Source organism: Coloeus monedula (genome assembly GCF_965178545.1).
Source record: "Coloeus monedula genome assembly, chromosome: 21".
NCBI classification, from domain to species: domain Eukaryota; kingdom Metazoa; phylum Chordata; class Aves; order Passeriformes; family Corvidae; genus Coloeus; species Coloeus monedula.
The window spans coordinates 6363894-6376774 of NC_138801.1; the positions used below are offsets into that span (position 1 = coordinate 6363894).

General features: G+C 45.9%; 1 protein-coding gene across 1 annotated transcript in view; it reads right to left on the minus strand.

The window, feature by feature from the left end:
• The window catches only part of COL27A1 (collagen type XXVII alpha 1 chain), a gene marked incomplete at both ends in the record, with an annotated part of 141124 nt that overhangs the window by 124905 nt on the left and 3338 nt on the right, over positions 1-12881 (minus strand). Inside the window, 2 exons of the mRNA XM_082295345.1 lie at positions 1430-2868; positions 7938-8008. Of these exons, the coding sequence (XP_082151471.1) occupies positions 1430-2868; positions 7938-8008 (1510 nt within the window). The remainder of the gene's footprint in view (positions 1-1429; positions 2869-7937; positions 8009-12881) is intronic.

Genomic DNA, 12881 nt, shown 5'->3' on the forward strand with positions numbered 1-12881 from the left:
TCACCCTTACAGCTAAGTGATGTTTTAAGGGAAATGCACAACTGCTGAATTTCTTCTCTTGGAAATGTGCCTGAAATGACTCTCCACAAAACACAGAAGACTGCCCAAACACCAGATTGCTGGAGCTTGTTCTATCTACTCAGGGATTTATCAAAACTTCTCCCAGCACCAACCAAGACTCCATCAGGGTTGGGAGCCTGTAGCCCACACTCAACCCCTGCCCAGGCAGCACCTTCACCTCTCCCAGGGGCAGGAACCTGGGAACAAAACACCACCCTGGGTGACTCTATACCCAAAGTACAGGGAGAGAAATCACCACCCAGCTTTGAGATGGGACAGGAGGAAAAACAAACTGCTAAGTTCCCATTGAGGACTTGGGGAGACCAACCATTCCACTTTAGGTGTTACTTGCACCAAGGAGTAGCTCTGTAGAGAAAAGTGCTGGTCATTCCTTATGCCAGCCTCAATATTTCCATTGTAAACACTTCTTTCACTATTTTAAGAAGTCAGCTGTAAAAATTCACTCTAGGCTGGATCTTGGCAACCAAAGGCTCTGTCTGGGAGAAACTTCTTTTACATGCACAACCCCTCTGTCCTATTGACAGTCTGGGCTGGAACACCAAATCCCCCTAAAAGTTGGCCAGTTTAAAGATCATGTTTGCATTCTCAAATCTGAAAAAAAAAAAAAAAGAACAGCCAGCAGATAATTAGTGGGGCCTGAGTGCTTTTAGCATTACAAAACGTGTGTATGCTTTTACAGTGGCCAAGATATACAACCTGAAATGGGTTATTTTATGTGGAATGCAGTAGTTAAATTTATAAAGGAAACTTTTTGCATGTTTTAAGCGCAGGCTATGAGAAATAAAAAACAGAACTAAACACCCAAGCAAAAATTATACCATAAAAATAGATGAGAGTTTGTTTAAAAAAAAAAATCCTGAAGCCATCTCTGCACTTGCATTTGCTGAAGCAGGGCACTTTTCTGGATCTGTGAGTATCAGATACAAACCAAACTAATAACTAGTGTCAAGAAATAGCTAACTTGAGGCATGTTCTTAAGGCATCTGGGTTTTCTATGGAAGATGACCAGAGATAAACCAGGGGGTAGAAGATTGCCCCAACCCGGCCATTAACACTTTAGCTAGTAACTGAAAGGAAAAGAAAGTGGGATTTCTCTTTTTTTTTCCCTTTCTTTTTCTAAATCTAACCTTAAGCAGCAACTTTAACCACAAATGTTTAATGGCATCCACCATCACTGAACACTCAGGTTCAAACTGAGATTTATGCTAAAATCGTGATGATCAGGAATGCAGTGGTGCTTGGCTGCCACACTTGGATAAGCTTCATAGAAACCCTTGGAGGTTGTGGTCTGCCAGCCCTTGAGCTGAGCTGTGACTGGGAATAGCTAACATGAAGAGCCTGAACATACCTGAGGTCCTCTCTCTCCTTTCACGCCTGGATATCCCAGTAAAAATGGAAATGGAGTGGGTCCCAAGGGGTCAAAGATTTGATAGCCATCCATGGCAGCCGGGGTTGTGAGGTTGAAGGCCTGTGCCCTGGCTCTGGAGCCAGGCCAGGCAGACCCCAGGTGTGGTTTGGTGTACACCAGAGGGATGATACTGGGATCCACTCTCCTGGTGGGGGACGGCATATGCTTCTTTGGAATGGGCCCACGGCTTGAGCTCTGCAGGGTTTGCTTTAGGGTAACAAGGTGGACGTTGCTCGTTGTGTTATCAGTCACCCTCTTCATTGGCTTTACAGTACTGGGGGCTTCAGGGGGCTCAATGGTTGGCTTTTGGTTGATCTTCTTTTTGGTCTCTTGCTTGGATTCCTTCCTGCTGGCTGTGACCAGGCTCTGGCTTGTTGGTGGGACCCTCTTGGCAGTGGGAAGGGGAGTTTTCTCCCTGGGCGTGCTAGGAGTGGGCCGAGACACCCTGAGGGTCGTCCCCGTGCCCCAAGGGAGAGAGCGGGTGGGTACCTGTGATTTGGCACTTGACAGAACAGGTGGGGCCACTGTGATCTTGGTGGCTTTGGTAGTCAGTCTCAGCAGTGATGGTGGGGTTGACAGCAATGTGACGGTTGTTGCACCTGCACCCCTCATCTTGAGGGGTGCAGTGACCCTGCCAAACTCCAAGTTTGGGGCAGCAGTGGTCAGGTTTTTCAGACCCTGCAGAGAGGGCTCCGTAGGCTGTGGGGTACTGGGGGAGGCACTGGGATCCCTGGGCAGGAGGGGGATGAGTGGGGGCAAGTTGGGCCGGTAGGTATCTGCTTGCCTGCACTGTTTTTTCAGGTATTTACAGTAATGATGAGCTGCCTTGGCAGAAGGATAAATATCAAACTGGCAGATGGCTCCTTCAAACTGCACGGAGTGCTGGCTTATCTTCCCAAAGAGGAAAGATCCATGTGGATCCAATGCCTCGTCCTTTTTAAAATGCAAATCCGCATGTACTCTGTGCTTCCCACAAGAAGTAAATAAAGTGACTGTCTGGCCACGAATGTTGATGGCCATATTGTGCCACTGGCCATCGTGGACATTGTAATCAAAATATACAGAGCGCTTGTGGCCCACATACACGATGATCTGCCCAGGCACAAACTGGACCCCTAGCTGCAGTTTTTTCTTTTTGCTCTTGACAGCAAAGAGAAAAGCATTGTTGATGCGGTGGGAGCAGAGGCTCAGCACCAGCAGCAGGTCAGAGCTGGAGCCTGCAGGGAGGAGGGTGCTGAGCGGTGCTTCGACACGTGCTCGCTGAGTGAAGATGACCCCTGATTTGAAAGGAATGACTCCTTGAGGAACTGTACGTGAGGAGGACCATCCACTCGATGGCCTTTTCCCTGACAGGCCCAGTCTTTGAAGAACATCCACATCTGAAAGGGAAGCACAAAGATTATGTGAGGTGCTGGGCAATCCAAGGGCTGAATGGATGTGGAGGGAGGTCAAACCAATCCATGCATAAAGGCAACAGGATACAGGAAATCCCAACTCACATATATAATCCCACCCTCTCACATATATATTCAAATGACCAGCATGGAGAACTCACAGCTCTTCTCACATCACGTGAGGAGCAAGGGCACGCTCAACGTGATTACCAGCAATTGCCAAAATGCGTCAGCTCCATGGTACATCTGGTGAGTTTTCCTGTCCCACCAGGGACCAGCTCAGATGTTCTGGAGGGAACTGGGCTCACTAAAAGGAAATTTCCCACTGGGCACCACTAGTCCACTTCCTGGGATTTAAATCTGAGTACTGACCACATAGCTGGAAAGGAATTTGAACAACAGATTGAGCTGGGATTGCAAAATTTTATATCCCCAGAGGGCCAGTAACAAAACTTCCAAAGGGAGCAAAAGCTTTGTATCTGTCTCTCTTCAAGCTAGCAAGGAGCAGCTTTCAACCTTTGGAAAGTTTAGGGAAGCGAAGGTGCCTCCCAGTGTGAAAGAATTGCACCCAGATTTCAGTGAACTGCTCAAGGTTCTCAACAGCAGTACTTTTTTTCCCAGAAGATAATCTTACAGCATTAAATTATTTTAATAGCTGGAACCAGACTTGGTTTGTGAAGAGCTCAGAAATTGGTAATGGCAGCCACTGAGTAGTGGAGGTAAGATTAGCCTCCTGTATAATGGCACCTAGGAGCCAGGTGCCTTGTTCAAGACAGGAGGAAAGAGATTGATGCCCAGAGGACTTTTCTCCACCAACTCCAGCAGGAACCTGCAATGGACAGATGAGCAGAATCCCCTCCTGTCTGTCCCTGAGGTTGTATCAGAAGCCATTCACAGCTCAGATTAGCAGGCAACAGCAACACAAACTGGGGCCAGCTGGCAGCAACCTCAGCTAAAGTACTTAATTGGAGAAGATGCTGAGGTCTACCGGAGTGAAGGTGCAAAAGTAAATGTGCCCAGACCTGAAAAAGGTCTTATGTTGAGCAGCTAAAGGAGCTCAGCCTGGAGGAAAAGGAGGCTCAGGGGAGAACTTCTCACTCTCTACAACTCCCTGACAGGAGGATGTAGTCAGGTGGGGGTCAGGTTCTGCTCCCAAGTAACAAGCAACAGGATGAGAGGAAATGACCTCAAGTTGTGCTGGGAGTGCGGGGAAGGGGATGTTAGAATGAAGAGTAGGAAAGGCTTCGCCACCAAACGGCTTGTAAAGCATTGGAACAAGCTGCCCAGGGAAGTGGTGGAGTCACTACCCATGAAGTACTCAAAAAACATTAGATGTGGCACTTGGAGACATCTAATGGTTTAGTGGTGGGCTTGGCAGTCCTGGGTTAATGGCTGGATTTGATCATTTGTAAGGGTTTTCCAACCCAAATGATCCTATGAAGGTGATCTTGATTCCCATGACATTATCACTGTTGACAGTGAGCTAGGATAACTGCACTTCCTTCCCTCTTCCTGCCCAAATGCAATCCCCATTACTTCTTGACCAACCAATGCCCCTGTTCCAGTGCTCTTAGGGGAAGCCAGTCTGGGCTGTAAAACCCAAATGCTGATGTTGCAAGGCAAGATTTTAACACTCAGAAAGGTGGTGGTGCCAATCATGGTTAACACCATGGGATTGCAACTTTCCTAGATTAAAAGTAAATCAACAGTTCTCCAAAGAAAAAAAAATGAGCTAATTTTCTAAAGGTGCCTTGGTATTCAGCTGCTTTCACCCTTAACTATTAAATGTTCAGCACAGAACACAATATCTGGAGGACAGGCACTTACAGAGCCCGTTGGTGTTGGCCAGAAGGGCTGTAGACTCAAGCAGTCTGAGACCTGTAATGTTGCTGGCCAGGAAGGGAGGAGAATGATGAGAAAACCTCTGTTCCTTGACTTTGGCAAAAACTTTGGCCATTTTTGTACGTAAGAACGAGTCAATCAATATTTACTTGGCCTGAGTTTATAGCTTTATTCCCACCTTCCTTTTTTAAAGCAGCTTGACTCATTTTCTAGCAGACACTACCCTGGAGAAGGTGCGTCAGATGGAGAAAAGGATGGAAATGTTCCCACTCTGTGCAGAGGGGTAATTTACTGCACAGCATGTTCAAGTGTTAATGACAGTATTTCTCCCATACTCTGAAATCCTTGGTCCCCCACTGTTTTTATTCCATATTGTCCAACAGGGCTGTCTCTCAGCCTTCCCCTCTCTTTACTGAACAGAGGAATCATGGCAGTGTCTTCATTCTGGATAATCTCCAGAGCCTATGAAACAGCAAAGGCCAAAGCCTGGCTTTAGTGAAGTGAAGTGGGACCCTTGCCACAGACTTCAAAGGCATCAGGATTTATCCCTAAGGAAATAAATTTACCACTTAAGTGAGGAGCTAGACTCCAGCTTCCAATTTCTACGTGTATTTTTAGGTTCTCTCTCAGAGACAGACAGGGGTTGTCTCTGCTGGAGATGCTGCACGCTCCAGGAGTTATTTATTTGGTAGCTGCTCTGCAAGGACCTAAGGATGTTTCCCTGCTCAGAGGATGCCACTGCTGTTTGCAATCCCAATACAAGTGCCTCGTTAGCAACGGCATCCAGGAGTGCTTAAGGAAAAAAGCACAACCCAAACACTCCTCTCCCTCAAAACCCGCTAAGGTGGAGCCAAACTCTGGATGCCTATGCAAAATCTGATTAAAGAGTCCTCATGCAGGACACGTATGTGGACTTTCCAGCACTAGGTCCAGGCACAGAGCTCAGCACTCCTGTGCACCCAGCCCATCTGCCTCTCCGGCCCATCCAGCTGTCCCGGGCTGTTGGGGCACATCTCCTGGGATATGGGATGTCATCAACTAACGTAAAACACAAGGTAATTCTGACTTCCTGAAGCAGCTCCAAGTTTAGCAGAGGATTTTTTCCCCTTCAAATTTTTTCCTCTGTGGATTTTTCCATCAAAACACATTACTTGAAAAGAGCATTCACATACATCTCCCTGATCCCAGGTGCCTCAAAGCTAGTAACAACATTCCTGTTAGCAACATTTGAGTAACTGGGAAAAACTGTTCTATCAGACTCTGTGCCTGAAGTGAGATACACAGAGATTCTTGAACAACCACATGATCATCTCTGAAAAAGGGGAAAAAATATTTTATTGTTCTCCTTTCCATCTCTTTCTTTCCCTACCCCTTTCTCCACACAAAAAGCTGTATAAGAGAAAGAAGCCAAAAGACAGGAGAGAAATAACATGCAGCTTTCCCAGATTCCAGCAGCCAAGGTGTGATACCCACAGATAAAACTGTGTTGAGTAAGTGCAGCATTTCCAAAAGTTAGTCAGTGCACAGCAAATGAACTCACCTCACAATCTTTTGGATTTGTAACACTTATGGAAAGATCATCCTCTGTGTTCCCTGATTTTCCAGTGTACAGGAAGACTTCTAATCCTTAGAGTAACAGCCACAGTGTTTTCAAAAGCCCACAGCATTGGCTTATTTTCATCCTCACACTGACCTGTGATCAAATTCTTACTACTTCTGACTCTCATGTTTGAAAATCCTGGGTGATAACACAGCCTCAAGTCACCAATGTTTTCATACAGCCTTCACTTCCTTGGAAGGTTTTATTTTCTGGTGCCCAGAAGGAAATCCTCTCTCTCATTGTGTGAAAACCAGGCAAGTTTTTAAAAATTCTTTTATCACAGAGACAGTATCTCAGAGGGGAATTATTGACTACACCAAGGTAAACACAATGAGAGTGAAATTAAAGAGTTTGCTTTAGATTGATGGTAACAAAAGACATGGCACCATCCCATAATTATCACAGGAGTAAAATGATGGATAGAGGTGAATCTAAACAGCATATTATAATCTACTTGAAAAGGGAGATGCCAAGACACAATATTTGTTCTGCCTCTTTACGAGCTGACATAAAACTTGCTCTGAAAACTGCTTGACTAAGTAATTCAGCCAGATGTTCACCTCCTTTGCATGGAGGCAGAATTTGGAAAATATTACATTTTTCAAAATTGCTGATGGCAGGGATCTATTCCCCCCCTGTAAAAAGTGCTCCATGGGCTGGCTGACATCTGAGTGTTGACCAAATTTCTATTTTTCCTTCATGTTTTGGAGACTGAGGGGAGAGCCCTGGAGCCTGCTAGTCCACTTAGTGTTGTCTGCTGACGGCAGGGGAAGCTGTTCACTTCCAGCAAATACCCATGTAAAGCATTCATGTAGGAAAGGTGTTGCTATTTTAAGAGGAGAAGGCTCCTTTACAAACAGATACTGCACAGATGCTCAGCGCCTGCTATCAGCTGTAAAAGATGAATATTTTTTTTTTGTGCTTTTGTTGACTTTGAAGATTTTCATCTCCTCTTGTAGGGTCATTGATTATTGTACCCCAGCCTAGTCCTGTCCCTGGCACCACCAGGGAGGTGATGCGTGGAGAAGGGGTGTAAGGACAGGGTGAAGGTGTCACTTCTCTATAGAATATTCCCTTACAGCACAGGGATTGAACCAGATATAGCCATTCTATTATCAACCAACCCTGTGGGATTTTCCTCCCTTAAATTTGCTTTTACCTTTAGAACTCACATAATTTCTATATGCATAACATCCCCCATGCTGGCAGGGGCATGCCTGGGGTGCACCAAAGTCAAGGAAATATCTGTCTGCCAGAGGCACTTAATTCCATAAAGCACCAGTCTCAAGGGGCAATTTCTAAAAGCAGTTAAGTCCTGGCAAGTGCAAGTAGATGCCAGTGACATTTTAGACACAAAGTGCTTCATTTGCACCAGTTCCATGAGACTCTGAAAATCCTGTGGGGCATGTAATCACCTGTAGAAAACCTGGTTCTTTTGCCAGCCTTAACTGCACCATCTATATCATCCATACTGCAATGGTCAGCAACAAATGCATCTAACTGTGCACTGGGCTCAGACATTGTTAAGTTGTAATCCTACACTGGTACCAAAGCACTTGGCTTTTACTTTTGTTGAAAGAGGAGAGAAGAAAAAAAAAAAAGTGTCATTTACCTTCAGAATTTCCCTGTGTGAATCCCAGGAACCAGGTAAAACACAATATAGTCCAGAAAAAGCAGAATCCCCTAAAATTGGAAGAGAAGAAAAAAATAATGAGTTTCTACAATAGTAGTAACAAAACCAATTCCACTGTTAAAGGTCTTCTCCTTGATCCCAAGTCTAGCCAAGGCAGTGACAGTGTCAGCATGACTCCAGGAAGCAGACTTAGGCTGAGACCTTATTTGTCTGCTTTAAAGTCATCTAAAGCCCACTGAACTTAGTAGAAAGGTTTCCCAATGGTATTAGGAACCTTGAACCAGGACCAGCCCAGTGTTTTGAGAGGCAGGGTCATCACTGCTGAGTCATCAGTGCCTTTGCTACTGCTGCTCTTTGGCACTCACCCCACCTAGAAATGCAAGAGGACGGAGAAATCATTCAAAGCTGGGAGACCTAAAGCCCTGCCAGGAGTACATGTGCAGGGCTGTGGGGACATGGGTAGGAAATGGGCTGACACATGGTGCCCTGTCACCTCAGCAAACAAATCCTGAGTCCTAATGCTTTACTGCTTAACAATATCCTAAACATGCAAAACCCTATATGGATCTACTTCTCATTTTACACCCAGATGCAAAGATGGGGGCAGCTTCTAACCACTCAGCACCCTGTGCTGAGCCACTAAGGACCTTCTCACAAGCCTGGTATGGCAGGAAAGGTTATAAAGTGGGAGATCCACAGACTTCCAACCCTGCTCTCATAGACCCTTTCATTCCCGAGAGGGAATTTGACAAACCTCTCCATTAGCTCAGCTTTAAGCCTTCAAGTGCCATTGAAAACAGCAGCTCAGGGGAAAAAAAACTTGTACCAGAAAGGCAGCTAAAGCCCCCCTTTTCCCCCATCTGCCTCCTTGGTTTGTAGCCAACTAACAAACATGGGAAAGTCCTTGGTTAGGCTCACTTAAAGTTGTCAGTGGAAGATTGAATTCCCTCATCTTCTAGAGAGGATATTTAACAGCTTCATCAGCAGAGACTGCTGGAGGAACAGGCAGAAATGTAAACTACAGAAAGTCCTCAGCCAGGAGACAGCAGTGTGGGATATCCACAGGTTGTTCGCCACTTCAGCCCAGTCGGTGTGAACACCAGGCTGTGCAAAGCCACACCAAAGTGCAGCTTGCTCATCTCTCCACATCTGACACGCAAATCATATATCGAACAGGGTTAGAGACCACTCTTCTCCTGCCATCAAGCCTCAGCTTTAGCCCAAGAAAGCATCCTCTGAGACGATGTATTACACTGGGCCAATCCTCACTTGTGCAGGAGACCCTTTCCCACAGCTAAAATGAAGCCACAGGGATTTACATCAGTGGGGAAACCTGGCCCTGAATGTAAAAATCCATCCAAGGAATCCAGCTATTAGCTAATATTTTAAGGCTTGAAGGGATAAAACACTGGAGCAGTCCCACATCAACTGGGAAACAAGTGAGCTGAAGCAATCCATGTCCTCCTTTACTGTTTCCATCACCCTGACACTGGTCTGCACACTTCAGGAGCTCTGGGACTGCTTTAGTTTATGAAAGAACAGGCGGGAATAGCCCAATCCTGGTGTTCTTTTGTCATGTCCTACAACCAGCCATATCCTAACCAGGAAACCCTCACCATGCTCCAGAGATCCCCAGCTGGGGAGCCTTGATTCTTTTCTGACAACTTCATCCCTTGAGACAACTGTCAGGCTGAAGACACTGCCAAGTCCAAGGAGAGCTGCTGTCCCAGTACCTTCAGGGAGCGGAGGAAGGGAAGCAGAATAGGATGATTCTTCATGGCCACCTCTGCAGCAATTTTTTCTGCATGAGAGAGGCTACAATCCACAAGACAACCCGAATTTCTGTGCTCACCTCCAACAGAGTCTTAAGATGTGGATGCAATTCCATGTGTGCATGGAGCAAAGACCTGACTGGGTATCACCAGCTGGGCTCGACCGCCTGATGAGAGCACAGGAAAACAGGGAAGGGGGTCACCAGCAGCAGTCCCAAGCATTAAGAACCTGTGGTCTGGTGAGGATCAGATTTGTACAACCACTGCTGCTCACAACACACTGAACTGAAGTCCACTTTTGGTTTTTTTGAGGGGTGCCTTCACAAACCAAACTCCCTGTTGATTGACACAATGAGGAGAATAAGTCTTGGGGGAAAATCCAGCACGTAATTTCATTCCAGTGACACTCACAGGCTATAAAGGAGACGAATGCACAGTGCGGGATCCAGCTGGCCCCAGCCCTGCTCCTGGACCCCTCTCACAGCCAACACCATCAGAGCTGAGAGCAGGGCCGGGTGCCAAAACACTGAAGAAAAACACTTTGGCAAAATTTACCAACTTAATGGAAAAAGCAAAAGCAGCTTCCAAATGGCAGCCATGTGAGTGATGGGGCTGTTAATTATCCCAGGATTTTTAATGCAGGCTCTTTTTCCCTTACAGCTCAGCAGTGACAGAGCTGCATAAGCAGCTTGAGCAGCAAGAGTAAAGAAGATTTTTCTCCTTATGCAGAGCTATCAAACCCACCTTGCCTTTTTCTCAGCTTCTTCTCATGAGCAGTGACTTCCACTAAGATTCTATCAAGAGGTACCACTAAAGGTGTTTATTTCTTCTATTCACAGGGTCTACAAATACCACAACGAGGATCCTGGGCTTGTTCAGCCTGGAGAAGAGAATGCTCAAGAGAGGACTTAGAGCAACTTCCAGTGCCTAAAGGGGCTCCAAGAGAGATGGAGAGGGACTTAGAACAAGGGCATGGAGGAACAGGACGAAGAGGAAGACTTTAAACTGAAGGTGGGCAGATTTAGAACCGATACTATGAAGAAATTCTTCCCTGTGAGGATGGTGAGGCCCAGGCACAGCTTGCCCAGAGAAGCTGTGGCTGCCCCATCACTGCAAGCATCCAAGGCCAGGCTGGACAGGGCTTGGAGCAACCTGGTTTAGTGGAAGGTGTCTCTGCCCATGGCAGGGGGTAGAATGAGATGAACTTTTAAGGTCCCTTCCAACCCAAACCACTGCTGCAGTCACTGAGTGTAGAGGTGCCCCATAGCAAACATGATGTAAGCTCACATGAGTGAAAAGTTTTCCAGTGCAGACACAAACTCTCTTTACAGCAAACTGAAGTTACTGACTACAGCTTAATTTTACTTCCCCACTTTTGGCAAACTCCTGGGGATCAGTCCACAGGAACTGACCAGTGCCAGAAGTCCAAGGTAAAGTACAACTGAGAGGGACAGAGAAGCACAAACACCCTTATTATTCCCTTCTAAACAGACAAATGCTGGAAGAAAGCCCTACGCTGAATTAAGGACAACAGTAACACAACAGCCTTCAGGGTAAACTTGGTCACAAATTATCCTCAAAAAAGTGCCAATTTGACAAAGCTGAGGCAACCTGTAAAATAATTGTGATCAGCTAATTCCCCACTATTTCTGGAATTGGTTTGGAACAATTACAGCTTTTTTTAATTAAAAGGTTTGCCCTGCCTTAAAATAAGAAGTCCAAATGATTTTGACATCTTGTTTGCTTAGATGATGGGTTGAAGCTAAAGGAAATGTTTCAAGGGCCCACAGCAGCATTTACCTTTTTATTTTGCTTTCTCCCTCATTTACAGTGGGGAAATGGCTTTGAAATTGCAAACATTACGGCAAGGTGGAAAAACAATTCCCCACCACTTTTCTCCATTCAGGTGTACTTTTTTCCTGTTCAAAAGACCACAAAGCCAGCTGGAGGCTGAAAACTGCTTTTCAAGAAAAGCAAATCTGCATTTCTAGCTGTAGATCAGACAGCATATCTTAAAAAGGAGAAAATGCATGTGTGGCTTAAGATCTTTTGCACATGACTGGAGGTGATATTTTATAAGACTCCCAAGCAAGTTTTGACAGACAACAGGAAGCAAATCACAACCTATAAACTGAGGCTTTAAATTGTACCGTGCATCAATTCCATCCCAGCTTTTTCGGGTAGAAATCTTATTTTGTACCGATAACATCCTTTGTGGAGCTTCTGGAAATGATGGTGTTTCTCCACTCCCCCTCAGTTTCTGGCAAGAGCAATGGAAACACACAACTATGTAGATGTCTCCGTACTGACCCTGCTCAGTCCTTTGCTGGACCTCTCCTGCAGTATAAACGACATACTGACTTACACCTCCAGGCAAAGGTTTTGTACACAGGCGCTGCTGCAAACCCCAGCATGATAAGGGCAGAATTTCTGAAACAACCAAAATACTATTAGTTTTTAATCCCCATTCAGCATCTACATTTCTAAGGAAAAGTATTGAGCACCCAAACAGATATGACCCATATAAATCCATCCTTAAGGTCATTTAAAAATACTAAGAAAACAGAGTGACCAAGAAAATGTCCATATTAAGTAGGGAAGAATGAAATCCCTATTCCTGGAAGTGTTCAAGGCCAGGTTAGGTGGGGCTTAGATCAAGCTGGTCTAATGGAAGGTGTCCCTGCCCATGGCAGGAGAGTTGGATCCATAAAGGTCCCATATTTGCTCATCTGGCACCTATAGCTCTTCTTAGGACTTCTCCAGGAGGGCCATCCTGACCTGCAGTGCACAAAAGGTGGAGATGAAGCACCAACATGGCCAGGGTGACCTCCTGCAGACACGTCACACCTTGTCCTCTCAGGGGTTTGTGCTGGCATCTGCAGACAGAGGGCTGAAGGGTTCCAAACCACTGGTCCTTGTCCTCCTAATTGGAACTAGAGCCTGTGTATCCATTGCACAAAGTTGTCCCAGAACTGGGCTCCTACTGGTGACAACCTGCTTCCTCATCTGAGAGATGCCAGACAGATATGACTCAAACACCCTCCCAGACAGCTCTCCACAGCAGGGGATCTTTCCTGGGAACCCATTCCTCAGCCTCCTCTTCACTCCCCATCCGTGTCTGGGATATTGACTTTGCTGCTGTATGAAGTGA